Source organism: Lagenorhynchus albirostris, chromosome 2 (genome assembly GCF_949774975.1).
Source record: "Lagenorhynchus albirostris chromosome 2, mLagAlb1.1, whole genome shotgun sequence".
NCBI lineage: Eukaryota > Metazoa > Chordata > Mammalia > Artiodactyla > Delphinidae > Lagenorhynchus > Lagenorhynchus albirostris.
In genome coordinates this window covers 173,044,199-173,070,886 of record NC_083096.1, presented here as the reverse complement: position 1 = coordinate 173,070,886, position 26,688 = coordinate 173,044,199, and the positions used below count along the sequence as shown (strand labels likewise).

Sequence of the window (26,688 nt, the reverse complement as noted above, 5' to 3'; positions counted from 1 at the left end):
ATACCCCTGTGAACTCCATCGCCACAGTCTACGCCATAAACAAACCCACCCTCTGAAAAGCTCCCTCCTGCCCTCTTCCTTATTATTGTTATTTTTTGTGTGTGTGATAAGCCCGCTTAACATAAGATCTATCCTCTTAGCCAATCTTTAAGCACGTCATACAGAATTGTTAGCTATAGGCTGTACAGATAATCTCTAGGATTCACTCACCTTGTAAAAGCGAAGCTTCGTACCCTTGGATTGGTTCCTCCTGTTTCCCCCCGCAGTTGACCATATTTCTGCAGTGTTGCTCTGTGCTGGCCGGGGGTTGGGGGTGGTGACTGCTCTTGGTGGCCATCATTCCGATTTGACAAATCTGGAAAATGAGGCTCCAGGAAGAGACTGTGTTCATGGCACACAAGGGTGTTGATGGTCTGCTGTGTGTCCAGCGCCATGCGAGGGGTTTGGAGGGTACAGAAGGAGACGGTGTGGAAGGTTTCAGCTGTCATGGAACATGGGCGTTGTAGGGGAGCCTCTGGGCACACAAGCACGATGAAACACTCACATGTGCACACGCATGCACGCACATATACATGTGCACTCGCGCACGCGCGGGCGCACACACACACACGGAGGAAAAAAGAGACAAGCCAGTAAAAGAGCTGGAAATTGTGGTCAGGGCCATTACACACACCCATAGGGGCTGAGACAGAAAGTGATGGAGGTGGGGGATGGGATGATGGTCAGTTAAGGCCTTTCCGAGAAGGTGGAGGCGTAACCTAAGCCTCGCAGAGGAGCAGAGCCAGCCCTGGAGAGAGCTGAGTGCAGCCTTCCAGGCAGAGGGAGCTTTCCGGGCTCGTCCCGTTTAAGTTGCTGAGGAAAGCGTAGCATGGTGGAGCCTGCAGCCGAGGGATGAGGCTGAGAGGGAAGGAGGGTCCTTGCAGCTCTTGTGGAAGAGTTTGGATTTTATTCCAACTGGTCGGGGACTCAGTAGGCATTTTTAAGCAGGGGAACAACGAGGTCCAGGGGACGTTTAGCAGGATGGCTCTGGCTGCTGTGGGGAGGACCAACTGTAGGGGGCAGTAGTGAGCACAGAAAGACTGGTCAGGAGGTCCCCATGTGGCGGCGGGGCACCCTTGGGCTGAGCTGACCCTCCCTCCTTGTAGCTGAGTAGATGTGTGTGGTGGTGGGGGAAAGCTGCTGTTGGACCCTTTGATTGGTGACCTCTCCTCCCATCTCCAAAGCTCTAGGCACCGCTCATCTTGATGTCATTGCGTTAAGTGGCCCCTCTCACCTGGGGTGCCCTGTCCAGTGCCTCTGGCTCTTCGGGGCAGAGTACCTCCTCATTGTCTAGTGTCACCATGTCCAGGGTCTTTCATGCCCAGGGGTGTCACTGGGGGTCTGATTGCTGGCAGATTGCCTGGTTTAGTGCAAAGAACTCAGCCTGTCAGTCAGACAGACCTAGGTCCGCATGTGGGTTTTGCCATCTAGCCGTGCACGTGACTTACTTAATTGTCAGTCTCATCATCTGTAAGGTGAAAATTGTTATTCTGACTGTGCTTGGTTATTGTGAAAACCAGCCAGGGAGCATATGTAAAGCACTCAGTGTGCCTGACGCCTGGACACATACTGGGCGTGTCTGAGCTGCGCCCTGCCCCTGCCGTCGTGGGATCCCTGGAGGGCAGGCATCAGATGGAGTATAAAGAATATGGGCTTCTTAGCAGGAAGAGTTCCTCAGGAGAGATGGTGGTTTACTCACGTGCTCACTCGTTCATTCTTTCAACCCGTGTTCGCTGAGCACTTATGTGTGGGCAGCGTGCTGGGTGCCAGAGAGATAGTGGCGGACAAGACAACCCAGATCCCTACTGCTTTGAACTTACATTCTACAGACATATAGAGACAGACCGTAAGCAAGGAAACAGAAAACATGGTTTTTGATTGTGAAAGCTGTATGGGAAATAAGACAGGGTGTTTAGTGTGGTTTCTGAGAGAAGGGGGCCATTGTAGCCAGGGTGGTCAGGGAGGACTTCTTGGAGGTGGTGGCGTGTGAGGGAGCCTAGACCCATGTGAAGGAGACTCCACAGAGAATGTGGCTGAGCAGATGCTCTTGAGCGCAGCAGTCTCCAGGTGAGGGTCCAGGGTCCAGGCTTGGCTTGGGCCTGAGCAGCATGTGCACTTCCTTTTTTTTTTTTAATTTATAAATTTATTTATTTTTGGCTGCATTGGGTCTGTTGCTGTGCGCAGGCTTTCTCTAGTTGCGGCGATTGGGGGCTACTCTTCATTGCGGTGCGCGGGCTTCTCCTTGCGGTGGCTTCGCTTGTTGCGGAACATGGGCTCTAGGCGTGCGGGTTTCAGTAGTTGTGGTGCATGGGCTTAGTAGCTCCACGGCATGTGGGGTCTTCTCGGATCAGGGCTCCAACCCGTGTCCCCTGCATTGGCAGGCGGATTCTTAACCACTGCGCCACCAGGAAAGCCCAGCATGTGCACTTCTTTTTTTTTTTTTTTTTTTTTTTTTTTGCGTTACGCAGGCCTCTCACTGTTGCGGCCTCTCCCGTTGCAGAGCACAGGCTCCGGACGCGCAGGCTCAGCGGCCATGGCTCACGGGCCCAGCCGCTCTGCGGCATGTGGGATCTTCCCGGACTGGGGCACGAACCCGTGTCCCCTGCATTGGCAGGTGGACTCTCAACCACTGCGCCACCAGGGAAGCCCCTAGCATGTGCACTTCTAACAGGCTGCCAGGGGCTTCAATGCCAGCTCGACTGGGGGACCTGGAGGCAGGTGACCTCCTAGGTTTCAGGGTAGGTCTTAAAGGGAGCAGGAGAGAGAGTCTTCCTCTTGACCATCGTCATCACAGGTATAAAAGTGTCATGGCTGCGCTGTCACAATCCAAAAACTTCTTGTCCGCCTGCTTGTTTTTGGCCGCCTCCCACCTCTAGAAGATAAGGTCAAGGTAGCAGGGGCCTGGACTGTGCCCAGTGTCTTAATGCCTTTTGAAACCCTGTCACATGTGCTATTTCACTGGATCCTCGCAGCAACTGCAGGATGAAGGCATTTTCATCGTCCCTATTTCATAGGTGAAGAAATCGAGGCTCAGAGAGTTGGGTGGATTTGCACAAGGCTGCTCAGTGAGAAGGTGGGCAAGCTGGGACTGAAGCCTTAGGTTTCCCGACTCCCAGCCTGGGACCCATGGCTGTGACCGTAGAGTGAGGCTGGATTTCATCTCACTGGGCAGGCGTGGGGCTGGGGGAGTGGCTGGCTGGGTCCGTGGGGCATGCGGGCCAGGCCTCTGGGGCCCGCGGTGGCTTCCTGGGCTTTCAGGAAGTCCTCTTGGTGCTCGCTCTCTGACCAGCTCCTCCCACCTCCTTCCTCTTGCCGCAGGGGAGGAGAACCAGCCGGGCTGGCTGTGTCCGGACGAGGACAAGAAGAGCAAAGCCCCATTCTGGTGCCCAATCCTGGCCTGCTGCATCCCCGCCTTCTCTTCCCGGGGCCTCAGCCTGCAGGTGAGTGGCACGCATCTTGCTGAGCCCGCCACGAAGGTGGCTCCTGGGACAACCAGGGTTTCCATGGGTGCCCACAGCAGGGGAGGCCTGGCTTCCAGCTTCAGCTTCTAGACCTCTTGCTGAAGGAGTTGATCGAGCCTTTTTGTTGTTCTCAGAGTCAGCTTTCTCCCCCCCAAAAGGGGGCAGATGCCCTCTGTGGGTCATTGAACAGAAAATTCCATCATTTTGAGCTAACAAATAGCAATGATCTCATCAGTTGATGGCGTGACTCCTGCTCAGAAGATAGACTGTAATAGGCCCACCTGGCCGCGCCAGGCTTTGTGGGTTTCACCCTTTATGATGCTGCCGTGGGGCAGCCAGCTTTGGCTCCACAGCCATCATGCCTCTTGGTGCTTTGCTGTCACTGTCTTGTTTTAATATTTATAAGAACCCCATGAATAGATGTTTCTAGATCTGTCTCACAGGTAGGGAAGCTAAGGCTCAGACAGGTGACGTGATTTTTCTAAAGAAAACAACACCGCCGGTAAGGATGAGTGAGTTGTAGGAATTGGAACCTTGCTGACTCCAGCGCCCCAGGCTGTAACCACAAGGATGTTCACTTCCAATGGCATCTGTCCCCGATGTCCCGGCTGAGCTCACCCCTCCACCTGGAGTCGTTACTGCCCATTCCCCTCCCAAGGAGATGAGGTCATCTGAGCTCCAGGGAGGGGACCTAGGCCCAGGTGAATCCCCAAGAGACAAACCGGGCTGTAGATAGGGGCTCTAAACAGCTAAAATACCCGTGCGATGCCAATTCATTCATTCATCCGTTCTGCATATAATTTTTGAGGACCTGCTGTGTGTCAGGCTCTGTGCCAGACACTGGGAATACGATGGTGACCAAAACATACACGGTCCCTGCCTCCATGTAACTTTCAATCTCGAGGCGAGACAGGTAATACCCCCCGCCCCGGCAAACAAAAGCAAATAGAAAAGAGTGCTGTTTATAAAGAAAATAAACCCGATATAATAGATACAGAGATGGAGCCACGGAGTTAGGGGGTCAGAGAGGGCCTCTCAGAGGAGGCGGCATTTAAAGTGAGCCCCGGGGCTTCCCTGGTGGCGCAGTGGTCGAGAGTCCGCCTGCCGATGCAGGGGACGCGGGTTCGTGCCCCGGTCCGGGAAGATCCCACATGCCGCGGAGAGGCTGGGCCCGTGAGCCGTGGCCGCTGAGCCTGCGCGTCCGGAGCCTGTGCTCAGCAACGGGAGAGGCCACGACAGTGAGAGGCCCGCGTACCGCAAAAAAAAAAAAAAAAAAAAAAAAAAGTGAGCCCGGAATGGCAAGGAGGATCCAACCCCTTGAGGCCCCAGGGGGAGAATATTTCAAATATTGACAAGACAAGACAGACTGACACAGAAGCCCATGATAGGGGTGGTTGGGGCAGTTGGCATGGCTGTAGCTCGGTGAGCTGGGAGGGGAGGCCCAATGGTGGGCGAGCTGGGCCACACCGGACTCGCAGGCTGGGTCAGGTTTGGATTTCATTCTTGGCAACGGAAAGCCAAGCATGGCTCCAAGCAGGGGACTGGCACGATCTGGTTTATATTTTGGAAGGATCATCTGATCCTTCTGGCTTTTGTGTGGGAGTGAACCATGGGCACGGAGGGAGCCGGGCTGGAGACCAAGAGCCCGGAGCAGAGCTTGGCGCTGGGGTCCTGCTGAGATGGGGTGGGACTTGGTGCAGGTGGAGGCCGGGGAGGAGGCCAGGCTGGAGGCTGGGGAGGACTAGCGCGAGACGAGTGAGGCACTCGTGGTCGAAATAAGTGATATTTTCACACAATACTTAAAAAAAATCAGACCAGCAAACTGTGGCCCTGGTTTGCCGGCTTTTTTTGGTAAATAAAGAGCCAGCATTAGGGTGAGGCCGGGTCAGGTCCTGTCTTTATTTAAACTCTTAGTAATTGTTCACTATGGATTTTTTTTTTTTTGCATTTTTATTGTAAACAAATCGTGTTAAAATATTTTCTTGATTGTGTTAAAATATCTCTCTGAGTGTTCGGGCCCCGCTGAAGATGTGCCCCTGGGATGAGTGCCCCGCTCTCCTCACCCTGGTCCCGGCCCTGGTGGGCAGACACTGGGGCCGCGCTCTGGGGTAGGAATGGCTGAACTGGTGAGAGATTAGACGGGGGCTGAGGCTGCAGGAGAGGACGGATGAGCTGAGTATTTGGCTTGCGCTCCCGAAAGCTGGTGTCAGCGGCGTGGGCTGCTGTTTCCTGTTCCACAGCCTGATTTAGGGATTCAGTGAGAGAGGCTGGGTCAGGTTCCCAGCACTGAGCTTGACTGGTGGCGGGTGCTCAGTGGACAGTGGCCGTAATAACAACAACAACAATAACAGCAACAGCGATATGACTTAAAGTCCTTTAGTCTTGACAACTTGGGGTCAGGCCCTTCCCAGAGGCATCTGTGCCAGGCTCCGTTCTGGGCATTTCCCAGCGATGAACTCTGATCCCCGCAGCTGCCCTCAGAGGAGGGGCTGCTACTCCTTGCGGCTGAGAGAAGGGATTCAGGAGTGATAACTTGTCCGCTGGGCAAGGAGGGTTTTCTTGCCCCCTGCCCGATCCTGTTCCTTCCCGCCGCTCCCTGGGGCTTGGCTGGCATGTGCCCCAGCGCGATCGCCCCACCAAACAGTCCCGGCCTTTGTAGGACTTCAGTCCTTATTTATTGATAACGGGAGGCTCTTACCTCCTGGGGGTTGCCTGTGGGCCTCGGGGTGGGGACGGTTCAGGTCGCCCCTGCCTGCGGCTCTCCTGGCCCTAGCGCATCCCGTGGAGAAGGACTTCTGGGGTGGGGAATGGATTGTCCCATCTCCCCCCGGGGCCTTGGGCCTCTGGGGAATACAGGACGTGGGCCCATGCCCTGATAGGCCACACGGGGTGGTGGGGTCACAGACAGGCCGCTGCCTCCGGGGCCTCCCTGCAAGAAACGCCCACCTGAGCGGGCAGCCATCTGCCTCCTCTCCCTGGGGGGACTTGGGCCTCAGAATCTCCTCATGTGAAGCCCATGGGGCTGGGGCCGTGTAGGCTGGAAGCGTCCTCAGCCCCCTCCCGGCCCGCTGCCCGACCTCTCCTGAGGAGCACCACCCTCCGCCCCGCCCCCGAGGGATCCAAGGGAGCTGTGAGGGAATCCCCGCGAGTGATGGGCCCGTGGAGCTCCCGAGGGACTTATCAGAGCCTGCATGTCCCCATTTGCTGGGCCCCAAGACACCGTGCCCTCTGCTTGCACCTGCCTCCCACCCCGGACCAGACACATGTGCCCATCGGCTCCGTGCCGGCAGCAGGTGGATTAGGGCCTTGAGCTCCAGGGCCTTGTCCAATTATCGCGAACAGATGTGAGCGTGTGGGTCCCTGCCTACACCTCTCCCCAGGCCCAGTCCCGGGGGTCCAGGACTCGGGCTCCGCGGCTGGCCCAACGAGAGCTGCAGCCGAGGCTGTTCTCCCGGAAAGACTTGTTATTCCAACCCCTCTCCCAGCGTAGATGAGCTCAGACCTCTTGTACTGCCAGCCAGATGGGGGTGTGTGCTGGGTTCTTTCTCTCAAGGGAGCAGGGATGCTGGGGTTGAAGGAAAGAGCATCTCTCCTCTCAGTGCTGAGGATGTCCGGTCCCCATGCTGGGCTGCACCATGGCCTTCAGACTCATCAGGGAATTGCTTGGGGGAGGGAAAGAGCACCCACGGGAGCCACCCTGCCCTGGGTCTGAATCCCAGCTCTGCACGTCCCAGCTGTGTCTTCAGTGCGTAAACTGGGGTGGCCGTGGTGCCTCCCTGATTGGGTCATAGTGAGGGTTAAATGATACGATTCTTGTCAAATGCTTACTGTCTGCTGTGTGCCCTGCCTTCGGAGTTCAAGAATTGGAAGCAAATATTTGAGGACATCTTGGTCCCCAGGAAGGAAAAGTCACTGGTGTCTGTTTTGGGGGGTTTGCGATAGCCTGACTGTCAGGTGTTGGGAGGTTCTTCTTGAACCTGGGCTCCATCCGAGGTGTAAGCCTCTCCCTGGCGGGCAAGGGGGGTGGGAAGGGGAGGGCTCAGTGCAAACCCCTTCTTCCTTGGGCTGAGGTCCAGTTAGAGGCCTGGCTGGGGACAGGGCCTTGGGGAGGGGGTGGGTGCCCACTCTGGGGAGCTTTAACACGCAAGCATCTTGGGGGCCTGGGGGCTGCATCCCAGAGCTGCAGAGGGTCTTGTCGGCAGGCTTGCCTAGGCCTCAGTACACTAGCTAAGTGGGCTCTGTCCCGGCTGTCACCCTTCATCCGCCAGAATTGCTGTTCGTGGGTCCCTGGCTCCTAACTGTGCGTCACAGTGGTTCATGTGGAATAGCCCCTCCCCCATAGTGTTCTGCTGACAGTGTTACTGCTCAGTGAGTGCTCACGCATCCCACAGGAAGTCCTCGTGAGCAGTGGCCGCTGCTGGGCTTCATGTCCACCATCTCTAGTCCCCAAGGCCATCCTGACAGGATGTCAAGGTCCCCATGACCACGAAGAACGGGTTTGTGGGGTCACCCAGCTGGTAGCAGCCGAGCTGGACTGGAGCCCGCTGGCTGCGTCCAAAGCTGGCCTCCTTTCTGCAGCCTGTGCTCTCCTCCGCACTTTATGGGGCACCTTGATTTTGGGGAGTCGGCTTCCTGGCATGGACAGGACTTCTGGGTCCAGGGCCTTGCCCCTCCAAGGAGCCGTTTGAGTTTTTGCCATCGTCTTGGACCCAGGCTCTGTTGACCGGGCTGACATCCAGCCTGCTGGAGTTGCCATGGAAATGTCTGAGCCAGGGCTGCGGTTGCCCCCTCCCCGTCTGAGAGGACAGGAGCAGCTGCGTGGCAGAAAGGGCCAGGCACCCAGCTGGATGTGGCCCCCCAAGAAGCGAAGTGATGGGGAACAGGGGGCTGAGGGTGCCCAGGAGGCCTGGCATAAGGTGTACCCCAGAGTGCCAAGGTCTCCAGCCTGGCACTGTGGCCTCAGGGTAGAGTTCAACCAGAAAGAGCACTGGGCTGGGATTTGGAACTGAATTCCAGCCCCGACTCTGCCATTAACTTGCTGTGTGACCTTGAACCAGTCACATCCCCCCACCCACCAAACTTCAAGTTTGCCAACTCCTAAATGAGGGGGCTGGATGCGGTGACCTCTTTGGGTCCCCTCACCCATGGCCATTAGAGACTTTATTAGAATATTCTAGCAGGGCTGGGATTGGCCGGGGCCTCAGGACCAGCAGAGGGCAGCACCTGCCTGTCAAAAGGTCCAGCGGTGCTGCATTTCTCCTGGGGGCACCTTGGAGCTCTCCCCACTCAGCCTCCTTCTCCTTAAGTCTGGTTGGAGTTTCCAGCAAGGCCCATGAAAGGGCCAGGCCATCTCCTCACATTGCTGTCCTGGCCAATGTGGACAGGGAGAGACAGACGGGCAGATCTAGCTCAGGAAACAGGCCCCAGAGAGCCACCAGAGGCACGGGGTTTGGGGTAGCAGATGCTCAAGGAAGAAGCGGCTGGTGGTTCTCAGTGACAACCCATTACAGACGGAGCCCCCAGACCGAGGACCCAGCCCTCTGGTCCTGGAGGGGTCGTCTGCAGAGGGGCTCTGTTGACCTGAGGATCCCCCTCCATTGTGCTTCCCTGGGGGATGCACTTACCGTCCCTGTGGCCTCGGGCAATTGCGTGTCTTCCGTGGACCTCATTTTCCCCGTTTGTAAAATATGGAGGGTGGGCATTAGTGGTTTTCAACAAATCTTATCTGGAAGTTGCCTGGTTTGAAAATCCCTCTGCTGGCCCAGAGTTTCATTCAGCCTTCTTTTGGCCAGAAGGTTCTAGGAGAGCGATGGTCAAGTGCGAGTGCATAGGAGCTGCCTGGGGAGGAACCTGCCCCCTTTCTGGCTCCACTCTCAGGGGCCTCACTCGGGGCCTGAAGGGGACCCAGGAATCTGCAGGTATAACAGCCCCTCGGGTGGTTCAGACCAAGGTCTTGCTGTCAAATGTCAGCATCTCAGTCACCTCGACACTTAACCCTGTGTGTGCCGTCTGTCTCTGCAGCTTGGGGCCCTGATCCACAGCCCTGTCAGCTGTCCCCTGCTGGGCTTCTCGGCTGTCAGCACCTCCCTTCCACAGGGCTACCTCTGGGTGAGTAACCCCCAGGCCCAGCCAGGGATTCTGGCCTCAGGGCATGAGCAGGGAGGGTGGCACCTGGGGTGGGTGCTGGAGAAAGCTGGCTGCCTGTGGCCCCCATTTTCTGCACCTTCATCCAGCAAGGTCTTCCTGGGAACTTCTGTGCCAGGCTCTGTGCTCAGAGTTGGCAGGTGTGACCTCACCAGGGACAACAGAAAACCCTCACAAATAAGGGACAAATAAGCTCACTTATTTGTGAGCTTGGAAGTGGCCTTGGTGCCATGACGGAAATGAACGGGAAGCTGTGTGGAGTATGTGGATGGCAGGGTCTTCACTCCAGGAGTCAGGGGGCAGGGCCGCCCATCTCTCACGGAGATCCCAGCCCACCTTTCTGCCCCTGGGGTTCCTGGCAGAGCCTCCCTCGATTCAAATAGGTGTTCCCCACCCCCTGCTCCTGGTGTGCAGATGGTGGCCTCCCATAGATTCGCTGAGGTTCCAGCCTCACCACCCCTCTGGGCATCCTCTACTTCCTCTTGCTTATTCCTGTCTCCAGGTACTTAAGCAGGGAAACTCTGGCTCACCCTTCAGAGTTCAGCCCAAATGTCTCTTCTGAGGGTGATTTGTGCTTCACTGTTTCCTCAGTGTCTAGCACATGATGCATCCATCCATCCACCCATCCATCCATCCATTATTCTTCCATCCATCCATCCATCCATCCATCCATTATCCTTTCATCCATCCATCCATCCATCCATCCATTATCCTTTCATCCATCCATCCATCCATTATCCTTCCATCCATCCATCCATCCACCCATCCATCCATTATCCTTCCATCCATCCATCCATCCATCCATTATCCTTCCATCCATCTATCCATCCATCCATCCATTATCCTTCCATCCATCCATCCACTCAGCAAGTATATAATGAGTGCCTGCCATGTGCTAGACACAGAGGTAGAACAGTGAACAGGACAGAGAAGGACATTTTAAAACGCAGAGTGTTATGCTCACTATTTGTTGGTTGAAATTCACCCTGGAGATGAGGAAATAGAAAGCTGACCGGGTATCTAGTCCACCTTAGTTCTTTACCTGATTTCCTTTGGGCCCTGAATCTAACTTGTTGCCATGGCAGCTGGGACCGAGCGACCTTCAGTGACAGCAGGATATGTGTGGGCAGGAGCGGGGACGTTTCTCTTGATACCTAACCCCAGTGGCAAGTAGAAGTTCGGGACGGGTCCCTGGGAGGCAGGGGCTGAGCTCTGCCTCTGCTCTCATGGTTCTCACCTGATGGCCTCTCTGGGTCTCTGCCCCAGGTCGGGGGCGGGCAGGAAGGTGCAGGGGGCCAGGTCGAGATCTTTTCCCTGAACCGGCCCGCGCCCCGCACGGTCAAGTCCTTCCCGCTGGTGGCCCCTGTGCTCTGCATGGAGTACATTCCGGAGCCGGAGGAGGAGGAGAGCAGAGACGGAGACAAGAAGTGCTCGGCTGCTGACGCCTCGGCTGGAGTGCACCCCACCGTCTGCCTCGGACTCCAGGATGGCAGGTTAGGGGCCTGGGGAGGAGAGGCTGGGAGCAGCCTGGGGCAGGGCTGGGCAGGTGCATCGGAGGCTGTCCGTGTAGCTTTGGCTTGTCACCCACCAACATTCTCCACCCCTGGTTGAGAGCAGAAAGGGGCAACCAGGAGCTGCTCGCACTTTAACCAGGACCCTTCAGTGGCTGCTTCATGCAAACTGGCTCCCTTCTGGGTAGTGTGGTACCGAGGGCAACGCTGACTTCAGTGTCAGCCAGAGCTGGGTTTGGATCTGCTATCTCCTCATGCCATTTAACCGCTCTGAGCCTCAGTTTCCTGTCTGTGAAGTGGGTGTTAGCATCCTTCCATGCAGGGCCGCGGTGAGAGTCCACTAGGACATGGGACATGTGAAGCCTTTAGGTCCCTTCTCTGTAATTGACAGCATCCACCCAGCTATGGCCTCAGTTAGCTTTGCAGGGCGGGTAGGCGTCCTGGGTGTTCCCAGGTTATGAGACCTACTGGCAGAGGGGGCTCCCCCAGTAAGACCCTCCCGGAGCTGGTGAGTCAGCAATACTTCCTTGCAGCAAGGGGCGCTCCCACCAGAGTTTAGCCTGCTGGAGGGTCCAGCCGTGTGGATGGAGGATGAATATTCATCCCACTTAAATGGAAGGTGAAGATGGTGATGAACAAGACCCTGAGATGGGCTACAGCCCCACGTCCTCCTCATAGCTCCAAGCTTTTCATGCCTGTCCTAGGGTCGGGGGAAGCGGGGAGAGAGGATGTTTCCTGAGCACCTACTGTGTGCTGCTCCTTGAGCCAGGGGCTGTGAGCCTCACAGTAGCCCCACTATGAAGTGTTTCCCACACAAGCAGCTGGGGGAGGAGCTAAAAGCTAACATACGTAGAACCAACTTGGAGACACTAGAGGCTCTGTGATGTCCTGGTCTGGGTCCATGGAACCCAGGGGTCTGGTGAACACTCTTTGCTTTTAATGAGATCAAATTCAAACAACATAAAATTCACCACTTTAACCATTTTAAATCGTATAATTCAGTGGCTTCCAGCACATTCATGATGGGCAACAATCACCACTACATAGTTCTAGAACATTCTCACCACCCCCAAAAGAAACCCTGTATCAGCCCCCATTCCCTGCCTCAATCCCTGGGAACCACTAGTCCACTTCCCATTGCTCTGTATTTGTTTCTTCTGCACATTTCAGGCAAACGGAGTCACACAGTGTGTGGCCTCTTGTGCCTGGCTTCTCTCGCTCCCCATAACATTTTCGAGGTTCACCCACGTAGCTGCTTCCTTCCTTTTCATGGCCGTGAGGTAGGCATCACGGCCCCGTTTCTTGGAGAGGACTGAGGCTCAGCGGTCCAGGGCAGTCAGCTGGATGGGCCCCGTCTGGATTCACCCTCGGGTCTGTGTGACCCTGAAAACTGTTCTCTTAGCCCCTCTATTGTGCTGCACCCAGAGCCCCCTGTTTTCCACGGGCACCATCCTCTAAAGGCCACCCATGGAAAAGTCCGAGCAGCGGCCTGTTCACACAGCAGGGGGGCTCGCGGAGCTCGGTTGGGGCAGCTCGGAGCCTCTCACCAGGAGGGCACGTGGGGAGTGGGCACCTGGGGGGCTAAGTGAGTCACCTGACCTCTCCCCACAGCATCCTGGTTTACAGCAGTGTGGACACGGGCACCCAGTGCCTGGCGACCTGCAGGAGCCCAGGCCTGCAGCCCGTGCTCTGCCTGCGACACAGCGCCTTCCACCTGTTTGCCGGCCTGCAGGATGGGACCCTCGCCGCGTACCCCGGAACCAGCGGTAAGGATGGGGGGCTGGCGGCGATGGGGGCAGCCCTGGGCCCTGACTGAGAGCCACATCCTATACCAGAGCGTCTATGGGAGGCAGGCCAGGGAGGCAGCTCAGAAAAAAATCGGGGAATCGAAGTGCTGGGGAGATTGGAGATCCCTGATCCCCACAGGAACAGGGTGCTCACTACCATACAGGCAACTCAGCCCATTGGCGGGAAACTCTGCTGGATGAGAGCAGGGTCTCTGGGCTCAGATAGATCTGGCTTCATGGCCACGCTCTGCCCTGATGACAGATGTGTCCATGGGCGAGCAGCTTCTCCTCTGTGCCTCAGTCTCCTCATCTGTAAAATGGGAATCATGGTAACACCCACAGCTCACGGGTACCTGTGGGGTAAAAGGTGCAGTGAAGGCAAAGCATAGGACCCGGCACAGCGAGTGCCCAGTGGGGTGAGGCATTTCAATCTCCATTATTTTATTAAGTCATCGACGGCACAGATAATAACGTCTGGAGAGCAAGGCTGACAGCGTTTGAGCTGCCGTTTGCCGGGATGGGGTGAAGTGCTCATGCAGGCGCGTTACCTTCATTCTCGCCACGACCCTTGAGAACTGCCTCCCCTTTACGGATGCTGATGCTGAGACTCGGGGAGGGACACGAGTGCTGTGGTCCCCTGTCCCCTTGTGACTCGTTCAGCTCCCAGTCCAATGGCAAGGGCTGGGCAGAGCAGAGAGCTGCCCCCAGCACCTCCAGAGAGAGCGGACGTGCCGAAGCCTCAGCCTCCCTCCCCCTCCCACGCGCCTCTAATTGCTGCGTCATCACAGCCTGTGGCAGGATTATAACCGGATATTTGTACTGAGTTTTTTTTTGTTTTGTTTTGTTTTTTTGCCACTTGGCACTGTGTTGGTATTTTAAATTAGCTTTCAATAAGGCGTTTATAGTTTTTAATTAAAGGGGGTAGAGGGAGGGGGAAAAAATCCCTCTCACCATCAGACAGACTGTGCGTGTGAATGTCAATATGGGCTCAGATTTTCGGAGATCTAGATCAGGGGTTCTCAGGAGACTTTTACCCTCTGGCTCCCACGGGAGGCTGGGAGCCCTGCCCTGCCCGCGCTGGCTTCTCAGCCGCCAGTTCGGCTGCCTCCAGCCCTTTCCGTCTTGGTTCCTGACTCATCAGTTTGGGCGTCCGGGTTGGGAGGAGGCGAGGGGGTGTATCGGTTTGCTGGGGCTGCCATGACAAAGTACCACAAACTGAGTGGTTTATACAGTGTAATGTATTGTTTCACATTCTGGAGGCTGGAAGTTCAAGATCAAGGTGTCAGCAGGGCCGTGCTCCCTCGGAATGTGCTGGGGAAGGATCTGTTCCAGGCCTCTCTCCCAGCTTTGGGTAGTTCCTTGGCTTGTGGCACCATAACCCCCATCTTCATGTGGGGTTCTCTTTGGGTGAGCCTGTGTCCAAATAGCCCTCTGGAATAAGAACCCCAGTCATGTTGGATTAGGGGCCCACCCTCCTCCAATATGACCTCATCTTAACCAATTACAACTGCAACAACCCTGTTGCCAACCAAGGTCACGTTCTGAGGTACTAGGGGTTAAGACTTCAATGACTGAATTTTGGGGGACACAATTCAACCCATAGGGGGATGGGGTCTAAGCATTGGCTTTCAGCCTGAGATTGGAGCCTGGTGGTTCGTCAGAACCAAAAGAGCCATTGGGGACCATCAGATGCCACACCCTCATATTCTGGGTGGGAAGGGACTGCCTAGAGTCCCACAGGTGAGCCGAGACCTGAACCTAAGTATCCTCCCTCCAGGGCTGGCTGGGTGCTCTCTTGCCTAGAGGAGGAGGTTGAGATGCTCCACTAGCTAGCTGTCCCACCTTGCAAACATTTGTCCCCCAAGTATTTACTGAGCAGCTACTGTGCACCATGGATATGGTGGCCAGCAAACCAGATGTGAGCCCACCCTCACAGTTTCTAGAGGGAGACAAGTTTAATTTATAGATGAGTCAAATGAACAGGCAGGAAGCTTACAATTACACATCGTGCTGAGGGTCCTAAGGGGAGGAAGAGGGTGTTGGGTGAGAGCCTGACCTCCTGTGCGTGGGGTGGGCTGGTTGGTGAAGGCCTCTCTAAGGAGTGAGATCCTGAAGGTGAGACCCGAAGAAGGAGAAGCGGCCAGGCCAGTGAAGAGTTGGGGGAACAGTGTTCTCGCCGAGGGAAGTGCACGCGCAGAGACCTGGAAGCAGGAGAGCGTTTGGTCTGGTGGGGAGGCTGTCTTGCTGGACAGTAGCCGGAGTGGGAAACGGCACCAGGCAGGGTCTGGGAGTAGATGGACTGGACCCTGTGGGCCTGGGGTTTGTCTCGGTCGATGGGAAGTGGAGGGAAGTGTTGGGAGTGGCCGAGCACTGTGGCTGGTGGATGGAGTGGACGTAGGCAGGCTGTCTGGGAGGCTGCCACAGCCAGCCGGGCAGGGGAGTCTGGGTCACTCTGTCCATGGGAGCCCACCCTCTGGCTTTTGGTTTGCCTTTGGCCAGGGAGGCCTCTGGGAGAGACCTTGGCCTGGTGCCTCCCCTTCCTATGGTGTCCTCCAGAGGTGGCCAGGGCAGGAAGCGGGCTCTCAGGACCACACGCCTTTCATCTGGGCTGCATGTGGCTGGGTCTGGAATCATCAGCCTGGCCCATGACCCAGCCGTGGGGCCTCGGATACCCCTCAGATACCCCCACTCCGTCCCAGCCCCGAAGCTGGAGCTGGGAGCTGCTCCCGGGCCAGCCTCTGGCCTTGGGCCCGCAGAACCCACCTCTGGTGCCCCATGGGGATTTTGAATAATCCAGACCCTTATTCTGGGCGCGGAGCAGATACTGGTGAGATATCTGTCAGTGTCCATATGACAGGTTTGCCGTCTTGCCTGGGTCTGGCTAAGACCAAGACCAGATAAAGCTGGCATCCCTGGCCCAGCTTTGGCTCACTGGAGAAGGACAGGACCAGAAATACTGGGTGAAACAGGTAGAAACCAACGTGGGGACCTGCTGAGTCCTGGAGGTCCTGTGGAACCAGCAGCTGTGAGGTAACTGTGAAGATTCTAAGGTCACCAGGCCACTTGGAGTCCTGGGCTGTCAGAGCTGGGGGGGCCTTGGAGTCCAAGCTCCGGGTGACAGATGGAGAATCCGACTCCATGGCAGTGTGGCCGTGGCAGGCAGTCTGCTGCCCCCAGGAGCCTCTGCGTATCAGCGTTCATTCCCTCGTTCGTTCATTCACTCGCTCAGCAAATACGCGTTCAGTGCCCACGAGGTAGCTGGTACTGCGCTGGGACATGAGCCAGGCGACCCCTCCCCCTGCCCATCCTGTGTTTGGGCGGGGCTGCCTGGACCCCCTCTGTCCGCCACCACCCCCGGCTCCGAGCAGAGACAGGAGCGTGACCGGGCCTGGGTTGGGGTGTGGGAATGTCCCTGGTTAGATGCTGGGGACGTGGGCCAGGGTCACCCCCCGGAGGGACCAGACGATGGAATGGGTGAATGATGGTCTGGGACGTGGTCAGGCTGTCGGGATTGGGTCCCTGCTGTGAGAGATCGGGCCTGTTGCTGCTGCTTCTCTTGCAGCCTCAGTTTCCTCACCTGTAAAATGGGGATGAATTCAGCCCCACGGCAGCGGGTGGTTGTGAAGGCCAGGTGCGGTCAGTCACACAAGTGCCCAGAACGGAGCCTGGGCACAGACTCATGCCTGTTACCTTTCCAGCATCATCACTGTTACTGGCTGCCTTTTGGGTCCCCCTCGATCTCAACGACTTGCACTCTGTATCCTAACTTCTGGCTCCAGCTCCATCTGGACCCCCAAGGACACCTGCTGGGCTTTCTCCCCTGCAGCCTGGGGGAGGAGGGACTCCTGCCTCTTGAAGTTGCTTTTGCTGAGACAGGGGCTTCATCTCCGTTCATCTGGCGTGAGAGCTGATGCCGGGCCCAGCCCTCACGAATGGGCTCTCTTGCAGGGGGCGGGTGTGAATTTGTAGGTGTGCACGTGTGTTCTGGAGCTTGTGTACCTAGAGCCGCTGGTGGGCAGGGAGCAGGTGGAGGGATGGATCCCCCAGCAGGCTTGGGGTGGGTAGGGCTCTAGCCCTGCCCAGAGCTCACAATGATTATGTTTAAAGTCTTAGACTTGTGGCCTGTGGAGGCTGGGAAGAACCTTAGAGGTCAGAGGTCTGTCCCCTTGGGGTGCAGATTGGAAAACTGAGTCCCAGCAAGGGGAAACCTCTTGTTTAGGGTCCCGCCATGGGCTTTCGGATCAGGGACTCCTGTCCTGTGTCCTTTTTGATATAATGATATCGGTATTATTTTATCAGTTAATCATTCTCTCCTGGATTCAGGAGAGATGCCCAGCAGGCAGAGGAGTGGTCAGTGCACATGTGACCCTCAAGGGTAGCAGATGCTACCCCCTACCCCAGGCAGCTGTACTATTCCAGGAAGGTGCAGAGTAGAGGGTGCACGGGCTCTGCTGGTCATCACTGCCCACGGGGCAGAGCTCGCATTTCCGTTTTGGGGGTGTGGTTCCAGCATCCCAGCTGCTTCCTTCCTGGCAGGGGTCTCAGCCCCCACCTTAGCCTTAGTGGCGGGAGCTCCAGCTTCTGGCCACAAGCAATACTCACCTCTGGCCGCTGGAGGGCGCGCAAAGCCTCGTATTTTTGTGGCTCTGGTGGCCCGATGGGGGTCAGCGTCCCTTGTGGAGGCCTGGTTGCGTCATGGTCACTCTCCCCAGAGATCTTTGGAAACCGTTGGAACCTGAGAGGGCAGCAGGGACTGGGGAAGGAGGCCAGGACCAGAGTTAGCCGAGTTCCAACCCTGCTTGGTCCACCCTCCTTGGGTGGCTCTGTGCAAGCTCCGGGCTCCCTGGGTGTCTGCCGTCGCATCAGTCAGTGCCCTTCCGCGGGCTCTCGTGTTGTGTCAAAAGACAGCCAACAGGCAGAGCTAATGAGCAGCGGGTCCCGTCGAGCTGTGTGATTCGGACTGGTTCTCTAAACTCTGGGTCTCAGTTTTCCCATTTGTAAAACAGGGATAAGAATAGAATCTTCCACACAGGCTGGTGGGAGGTAATGAAATAATTCATGAAGAGAGTGCCTGGCATGCCCACGCGTAGCAGAATGTGGCAGCAACTGCCAGCGCTCCTCACTGGGTGCCCACCCTGTGCTAAACATCCTACACATTTAATTTGATCCCTCCAACATCCGGCGAGGTGTAGGCACGGTTATCATGCCCACTTTACAGACGAGGAAACTAAGGTTCAGAGAGGTGACGTCACCATCACCCATCCAAGTTAATGCAGAGGTTGAGAGGCCGCAGCTTCCCACATGCTCCTATTCATGGGCTGGAAAGGACTGGATGTGTGTTGGTTGGGCGGGGGCTGGGGGGTGTATTTTCCAACTCTTAGCTGAGCTGGGAGTCTGCCAAGTTTAAGTAGGGCTGAAGGGGAGAGGAGAACACGCTTGACAGGAAGGGGAGGGGAGCGTGCTGGTGGGGGAATCTGGTCCGTCTTCCATGGGTCCTCCTGCCACACCCCTCCAGCTCTGCAGACAGCTGTGCTCCATCGCACCACCCAGCAGCTGGCTCAGGGGGAGGGCCTGTGCGGGGGCTGCTTTGCACCCCTTCCGGGGACCCTGTGGAGGGGGGATGGGAGTGGCTGGGCACTGACAAGCCAGTGGCAGGCTCTGTCCTGCCTCCCGCTGCTGACGGTATCTCAGAGGTGTGCCCCACTTCCTGCTCAACCCTCCTGTCCCATCTGGCACCCTGGCAGACAGGACAGCCTCTGGGGTTCTGTATGGCATCGGGTGTAGCTTCAGAGAAAAACCAGTCTCCGTGGGCACCGCTCTCATGCCAGGGAAGATCCTTGGCCTGTTCTTGGGTGAGCCGAGCATCCCTGAGGGTGGTGGGAGAGAGCCTCGTTCGGTGCTGGGCCGGATCCCTTCATCTGCCTGTCTTCAGGGATGGTGGGCTGGGGACCGATGGCCTCTCGGGACTTCCTCCTTCCATACCTGGGGTGGTGGCATCTCTGGAGGAGGAAGGTCATCAGAGATCTTGGTAGAGGTGACAGAGTGCCTTGGAGTAGGCGAGAAGCTGTGTGAGAAGGCGAGACTCATTTTCAATAAGTTACAGTGTCAGAAATGTCCTCAGAGACAGTCTTATTCGCAGCACCCTCCCCATTTTACAGGTGGGAAGACTGAGGCCTTGAGAAGTAGAGAGGTGCACTCAAGGTCCTTAGTTAGCTGCCAGCAGAACCAGGGCCAGGACACTCACCACCACGTGCCACCTTCTTGGCAGGGCTCTGTGGATGCTGCCTCTTCGGGGAAGCCTCCCTGGAATTCCCCTGTGCAGAGTTGGTTCCTTCCATCTTAACAGCTCTCAAGGCCCTCTGTGCACGCCTGGCCACTTGGGCTTGGCACTTCGTGTGGTAACTGCTGTTTAACCCTTTGTTTTCTCCATCCAGCGGGGATTTTCTTGAGGGCAGGGTCTGTGTCTGATTTATTTCTGTCTTCACAGCACCCATTACAGGCCCTGGCATGGAGTAGGTGCTTACTAGGTGTGTGTGGAATGAATGCACAGAAGAGAGGGAAAGGGAGAGAGGAAGGGAGGGAGGGAGAAGTGGGGAGTACAGCCCCCAGAGAGGGTGGAACATAAACAGAGGCAGATGGGAACAGCCGCCATGCCACTGGGGAGGGTGAGGGGCAGAGAAAGGGGCCAAGAGCTCTCACGGAGCCAGGCGTGGCCACCACTGTGGCCCGTGGCTCCCGAGGGCTGAGCAGACCCGGGCCTCTGAGCCGTTTGCCATCCCCCACCCCCTGCTGCTGACCTGCCTCTTTGCTTTCCCTCCAGGAGGCGTCCCCTGGGACCTGGAGAGCCCGCCTGTGTGCCTGACTGTGGGACCTGGGCCCGTCCGCACCCTGCTGAGCCTGGAGGACACCGTGTGGGCCAGCTGTGGGCCCCGGGTCACTGTCCTGGATGCCACCAGCTTGCAGACTCAGGTACCGGCCCTGCCTTGTGGCTGGTGGGTCCAGGCCCTGGGGGGGGTCATCTCCGGGCACACCCTCGCAGACCTTCTTGCATTCTACCTGGCGCCGCTCTCGGCTCCCAGCCGCGTCTCAGGGATCATCAGAGTTTGCTGGGCAGCAAGAGGGGGCCAGGATCCCTGTGGGGCCCACCCCCTGCCCCGACACGCACCCTCGGGGCTGCTGTGAGGGGAAGGCTCCCCAGCCCGCTGGGCAGTGATGCTGCTCCTCCGTTGTGTCTGCTGCTCCCTGTGGAGGTGGAGCTGCGGTTCCTGTGCTCCCACTGGTACCCAGGACCCAGCTGTGCTGAGGGGATAGCCAGGGTGAACACAGCCATCCTGGGCGCTGGGCTCTTTAAACAGTGTGGACGTGGAGCCTGCTGGGTCCTGCCTTGGCCCATCACAAGCACTGCTGGATCCTCAGCCCTGGGATGAGAGCCTGGTCCAGGGGCTTCTTCCCACGCCCGCGTGGCTCCCTGAACGGTATTTTGGTGAAGTTTGCCGTTATTTGATGTGTTTGGATTATCGACTTGAAATGAGCGGCCACCAGGCCCAGAGGGGAGCTGTGGGTGTGGGCTTGGGGTCAGAACAGACAGGCCCCCGCGTGCCTCCACGGCTTCTCTCGCCCGCTCTATCCTCTCTCGTACAGCCATACATCAGCTACTCAACAGCCAGGCGACTGTAAGATCCCAGGGGATGGGGGCCGGGTCCCGGATGACACTGTCCTGGTTTGGCAGATGGAGAAACTGAGGCCCAGGGAGCTGTGGGTGAGCTCTGAGACCCGGGAGTGAACCTCAGGGTCTTGGCGCTAACTTTCCCATCTTTGCTGAAGTGCAGCGTTCGGAGCTGTGCACACCTGGCTCTGCCTTCCGGTTCCCCCACTCACCTGCGGGAGCCTTGGGGGACCCCGTCTGTGAACACGAGTTTTCCCATCTGTAAAAGGGGAACAAGCATCCTTTCCCTGCGGTCCTTTCGCCGCTGAGTGAGATAATGCTTGGTCAGTGCCAGTGCCAGGAGATATTTGATTAGCGGCTCTTCTGGGTGCTGGAGAGGGAGGTGGGGTGAGAGGCAGCGCCGCGGGCAGAATCAGAGGATTTGGGTTTTGAACTATAATCAACCTTTGAGGAGAAGAGGGCTGGGGGCTAAAGGTGACGCTGGGCTGCCACCCTTGAGGGGCTGCTTGAACAGGACCAGGACCTTTGACCTCACTGGCGGGGCTGGGCCTGGACAGAGGGGGTGGGCTCTGGGAGGGGCCGGGGAGACGCCAGCAGGAAGGACACTGCTGCCTCCCCCACTCCAGCTTCTGGATTCCTTGGTCCTCTTTCTCCCAGGCAGAGCTGGAGTAGGGGTGGGGAGCCCTGAGCAGCTGTGGCCAGACTCCCTTCCCAGCCCCTGGTTCTCGTTTGGAGGCTTCCCTGCTGCCCCGGACCCTGCCCTGTCACTTCCCTCAAGGGCCTGTCACCTTCTCGGCCTTCTGAGAGGAGGGTGAGTAGTGGGGACTGGATCCCCAGGGCTTTTGAGGTCCCCAACTGACCTGGGTCTCAAGACATTTGTCAGGAAAAAGGATGAGGCCCCCCTGCAGCCCCTGCCCAAGCATCCCTGCATTGTCACCACGCCAGGCCCAGTGCCCTCCCAGCTTTCTCGGCTGGCAGCCTGCACAGGCTCTGACTCAGCCAGCAGCCGAGCACTGGGGCCCAGCTTAGGGTGGCGGTGAGAGGGAAGCGGGCCCAGCCCTGCCCTTGGAGGGCCTCCAGTCTGATGGGGGAGACCCAACCCTGCCCTTGGAGGGCCTCCAGTCTGATGGGGGAGAGCCAGCCCTGTCCCTGGGGATCTCCAGTCTGATGGGGGAGACCCAACCCTGCCCTTAGGGGGCCTCCAGTCTGGTGGGGAGACACAGCTCTGCCCTTGAGGACCTCTAGTCTGATTGGGGAGATCCATCCTGTCCTTGGGGTGCCTCTAGTCTGACGGGGGAGACTCAGCCCTACTTTTGGGGACCTCCATTCTGATGGGGGAGATTCAGCCCTGCCCTTGGGGGGCCTCCTGTCTGTTAGGGGAGACACAGCTCTTCCCTGGGGGCCTCTAGTCTGATGGGGGAGACGCAGCCTGCCCTCTGTTCCCCATATGGGAAAAGTGGGCCCAGAAACATGAAGAAGCCGAAAGCGGAGTGCGGACGAGGTGGGAAGGAGCAGGCTTTGCGAGCTCCCTGTTGGCCAGCAGACATTCTCAATGCTGCCAGCAGGGGAAATGGGACAGGAGAGGCAGAAGGCAGCCGAGGAAAGTGGGAGGCAGGATGTGAGCTAAGAGTTGTTTTCAAGGAAGAATCTTCTAAGGAAGGATCCAGAGGCCGTAGGACCCTGAAACCACAGGCCCGTGGGAGCAAAGTGGCTGCTGGTTGTTGGGGCAGGCGGTGTGGGCAGCAGGGCCTGAGGAGCTGGTGAAAGCTGGGCCCCCCGGCGGCCCCTCCCAGGGCTACGAAACTTTCCAGAGGGGGAGGAATTGGGAGACGTCATCAAAGACAGAGGCCCTGTCCCTGCCCCGGCCATGCCCACCTCGGGTCTGCTGGGCACCCCACTCCCTTGGAGGCGACTGATTTGCTGGCAGCCTGCTTCAGATTGGGGAGATCCTTGCCCCGCCAGGCTGTGCACCCTTGGACAAGGCACTGGGCCTTCCTGGGCCTCAGTAACTTCATCTGTAAAATGGGACGACAGCAGTACTGTGTAGAGTTACAAGAGGACTCAATGGGAGGGTTTATAAAAAGGGCTGTTTCACACAGTGCCTGGCACATACTAAGTGTTGGATGAGCATCGGTTACTGTGGTCATTGTTTGCCTAACTTAAGTCCTTATTGCCGTATGTGTGGTTTGTTTGGAAAATCGAGCTGCTCCTTTAGAGTCGGTGGTGTTGGTGGGTGTGGGGTGTGTGTCCGCATTGCAGGTCTGCTGTCCCCTCGCTTCGCTGGCTGGAAGCCTTCCTTCTGCTGACAGCTGTCCTAGGAGCTTGAGACAGACAGACGAAGGGAAGGGTGGGGCCCAGGCGAGGCCCTCGCCCGATTTCGACCCTCACCAGCTGCCATGCAGTCCCACCCAGGCCCTGCAGCTCAACTCCAGCCCCACCGTCCCTCGGGCCAATCGGCCACAAGGCTCCAGCGTGAGGCTGCGATGATTTAAGATTAGTTCTGGACCAGCTGTCCTTAAGAAGGGGATCAACATGACCTTTGCCCTGCTCTGCATACCTGGAAGGCGTCGGGAGGGCACTGGGTGGGAGCAGCTGGGATGCAGGAAGGGGTGATGGAGGAGGCTCTGCAGAAGGGCGGGAGGGAGCCCAGGCTCGCCCCCCGGCCCCGTGCCCCCCCACCCACTGTCTGCAGCCGGGGACATTGAAAAGTTTGTGCGCGGCGCAATGCGGCGGCTCGCCTTCAGTACACACAATCCTTTGCACAGTAACGAGGCGATCGCCATGCATATTTTTTTTTTTTTTTGCGGTACGCGGGCCTCTCACTGTTGTGGCCTCTCCCGTTGCGGAGCACGGGCTCCGGACACGCAGGCTCAGCGGCCATGGCTCACGGGCCCAGCCGCTCCGCGGCATGTGGGATCTTCCCGGACTGGGGCACGAACCCGTGTCCCCTGCATTGGCAGGCGGACTCTCAACCACTGCGCCACCAGGGAAGCCCTCGCCACGCATATTTAATAAAACCTCACTTCACTGCTGCTTGGGAAAGAGGAAGCCTTCTCTGTGCCGGGGCTCTGGGAACTGCTGTGTCTCGCTGCTGCTAATGATCGCGGGACCCAGCCGGCAGCTCCACGCTCGGCTTGGTGGCCAGACGACCCGAGGAGCGGCCTGTAGGCTGGGCTGCTGTCCAGGCAGCTGTGGTCCTGAAGGGGTGCCGAGGGCTCAGCACACGTCCTGCAGCGGCAGCGTGCCTCAGCTCAGACGAGAGGAATTGCTTAGTGGCAGCAACATGCTAGACTCTCCCCCAGGGCTGAGAACCCCTGTGGGGACTGGAGCGCCTCGGAGCTGCCTAGGGCTCCACGCCAGGGGCCCAGGAGTGTCCTGTCAGCCGAAGTGTGGTCGCGTGGCTCTGGCCCAAGTGCACAGACATTGAGTGTTCATCCAGGGATTGTGTCAACTCTAAGGTCCTTTCCCTTGCTTCTCCCACCCTCCAGGAAGTAATAATAACCAACATGTATTGAGTGTGTAGTGCAGACCAGGCATGAGGTTAAGTGCTCTACATGTATTAGCTCGTTTAATCCTCAAACCACCCTGTGAGATGGGTACTATTATTATTTCACTTTACAGATGAGGAAATAAGAGTCCCAGAGAGGTTAAGTGACTTGCCCAAAGTCACACAGCCAGAAGGCGGCAGAGTTGGGATCTGAACTCAGGCCTCCGACTGAGTTCTGAACTGAGGCATCTTAACTGCCGTGTTGGCTGCCTGGGTGGGCAGAGGCTCGGTCTCCTTTGAGCTGCATTGTCCCCCTGCAGTTTCTGTCCTGTCCTGTGTCACTCTCGGGCAGTGTTATTGTTTAAGTGCCTGCTTTTTCCACCAACACATCTTCTGGGCCAAGGGTTGCACCCTGTTCATTTCCCCATGCCCGTCTGGCTCACGTAGCTCACGTAGCAGGTATTTACTCTAAGTAGATAGTAAATAGTCGCGGTGGACAGACGGAAGGTGGTGTCCTGATTTGCAGGCCTTTTGTGCAGGGGGTTGAGGGGGGTGGGCACAAGTGAGACCTGCTCTTAGCTCTTCAGGAGCTCGGAGTCCAGTATGAGGAGCAGACCCAGGAAGGTCAGTGCCAGCCAAGTGGGAGGAAAGCTGTGGGGTGCGGCGTGGGGGCAGGCCCAGGCCTGGTGGGAACCCAGGGGAGGCGCGAGGGGTTCCAGACACGGGGAGGAGGGACAGGACAGGGGAGGTTTTCAGAGGTCAGGATCCCTGAGCTGGGCGGGGCAGGTGAGTCAGCTGTGATGCTGAAGGGGGAGGGGAGGCGGGGAGGATGCCCTGAGCAGAGAGAGCACCGAAGGCCAGGCCCGAGCAGAGCCAGCCCCGTGCTGTGTGGGATGGGGGTGGGCGGCTCCCCGGGAGGAGTCTCTGAGCTGCCGTCTCCATTAGGCCCACTTGGCCTCTGCCGGCAGCCCCTGACCTTGCCGAGCCCGTCCTGCGGAGCCGGTGCCGCGGTCTGTCTCTGGGCATCATGCTTGCCCACCAACTGCTTATTCAGCTCCTTGATCCCAGCAGAGGCAGCAGCGAGGCCTGTTCAATAATAATGGAGCTCACCAGGGCCTGTGTCAACACCGCATCCTCCACGTTCATTATCTGGATCGCCACCTTCAACGTCTAATCCAGTCGTCTGGAGTTCATTTTAACTGATCGCTGGAGGGGAAGTCGGCTGTGGGATGACTGTTGCATCTTAATTAAAAAAAAATGAATTAGCGACAGGCCACCAGGAGGCCTTCCCCTTGTGGGGTGCACTCTGCCGAGTCGGCCTGGCCAGGGCACCGGGGCAAGGCTGCTCCCCAGCACAGCGTGTGCCGGGATCTCCGTCACCCCGGCTGAGGGGCGGGGGGCGGTAGCGACAGGGAGGGGTGCTGGGCTGCGAGCGTGCTTTATGTGATTGGATCCTCACGTCGCCGCAGGGGTCAGCTGGGCCCGTTGTGCAGGTGGGGATGCCAACTAGAAAGCAGCCCCTTGACCTGTGGTCTGTGACCTCTGCTCCCCAGCCACGCTGGCCCCTCTGTTGGCCTCTGAACATGCCGGGCTTCTTCCCACCACTAGGCCTTTGCCTCTGCTGTCCCCCTGCCTGGGGCAGGGCCACTGTGCCCACAGCTTGTCCCTCGGGCAGCTGCCTCTCATCCCCCGGTCTCGGCTCAGCTGCCGCGGCCCCAGTGGGGCCTGCCCTGGCGGCTCCATCAGAGTCACCTCCACCCCCAGTCAGGGTCTGACACGTCAGTGGCTTTACTGTCATCAGAGCGTTGGTCACTGTCTGAAATTGCCTCCGGGACTGTTGTTGTCCCTCTGCACCCACCCGGCCATAAACAGATGAAAACGGGACCTGGTCTGTTTTGTTCACCAGCGCATCCCAGGGCCGGGCGCTGCACCGGCTTCTCAGCCGGTGCTGGTGGGAGCGTGCAGGACCCCCTCCTCTGTTGGTTGGGTTGAGAGGGGGGCTGGCTGCTGCCTTACGTGTTTGAAAATCTGGGCGGGAGGAGGTTTGGGGCGCTGGTTTCAGATGGAGAAGTGCCTTGGAGGAAGCAGGCCAGGAGGCTACACCAGAAAAGAGGTGGGAAGGGATTTGCGGAAAGGGCTGGTCAGAGGGTCTTGACGCTAGGAGGGGTGGGTCCTACTCGATAGCAGCCACCACCGCTGGGCAGAGGGACTCGGCAGGTGGGACAGATGCGGGTAGGACAGCTGTGTCGCACGAGGGCCCAGGTCCCACCTCAGACTTGCCCCTGCGCCGGCCTTGAGGCGTTTCCAAGGCAACCCCCTTTCTTCCCAGAACCTCCTGGATGTGATTGCAGAAGTACAGGCCTGGGGCCAAGGCTCCCCCAGCCCTGCCTGGAAAGTGCCGGAACACAGGGCAAGATACGTCCGGTTTGGGCCGTGGGCCTGGCTCCCGCTCCACAGGGCTGTTGTGCGGGTTAATCGGGGCAGCTGTTTCTCATTGAGCCCCGGCGCCCCACCCTGGAGAAGCCTGTCTGGCCCCTCATCCATGTGCACTGGGTCACAGCACCGGCACTGGGCCCTTCTCCTCCACAGCACT

General features: G+C 57.9%; 1 protein-coding gene across 12 annotated transcripts in view; it reads left to right on the top strand.

Annotated features, from left to right (window-relative positions):
* Positions 1-26,688, top strand: part of ARHGEF10L (Rho guanine nucleotide exchange factor 10 like) — a 161,731-nt gene that overhangs the window by 112,019 nt on the left and 23,024 nt on the right. For 11 of the 12 annotated variants that reach the window (XM_060141276.1, XM_060141278.1, XM_060141277.1 and 8 more), the window contains 5 exons: positions 3,358-3,479; positions 9,522-9,608; positions 10,911-11,137; positions 12,767-12,921; positions 19,763-19,911. In XM_060141276.1, the coding sequence (XP_059997259.1) occupies positions 3,358-3,479; positions 9,522-9,608; positions 10,911-11,137; positions 12,767-12,921; positions 19,763-19,911 (740 nt within the window). The remainder of the gene's footprint in view (positions 1-3,357; positions 3,480-9,521; positions 9,609-10,910; positions 11,138-12,766; positions 12,922-19,762; positions 19,912-26,688) is intronic. The other variant, XR_009539080.1, reaches the window with a different exon arrangement.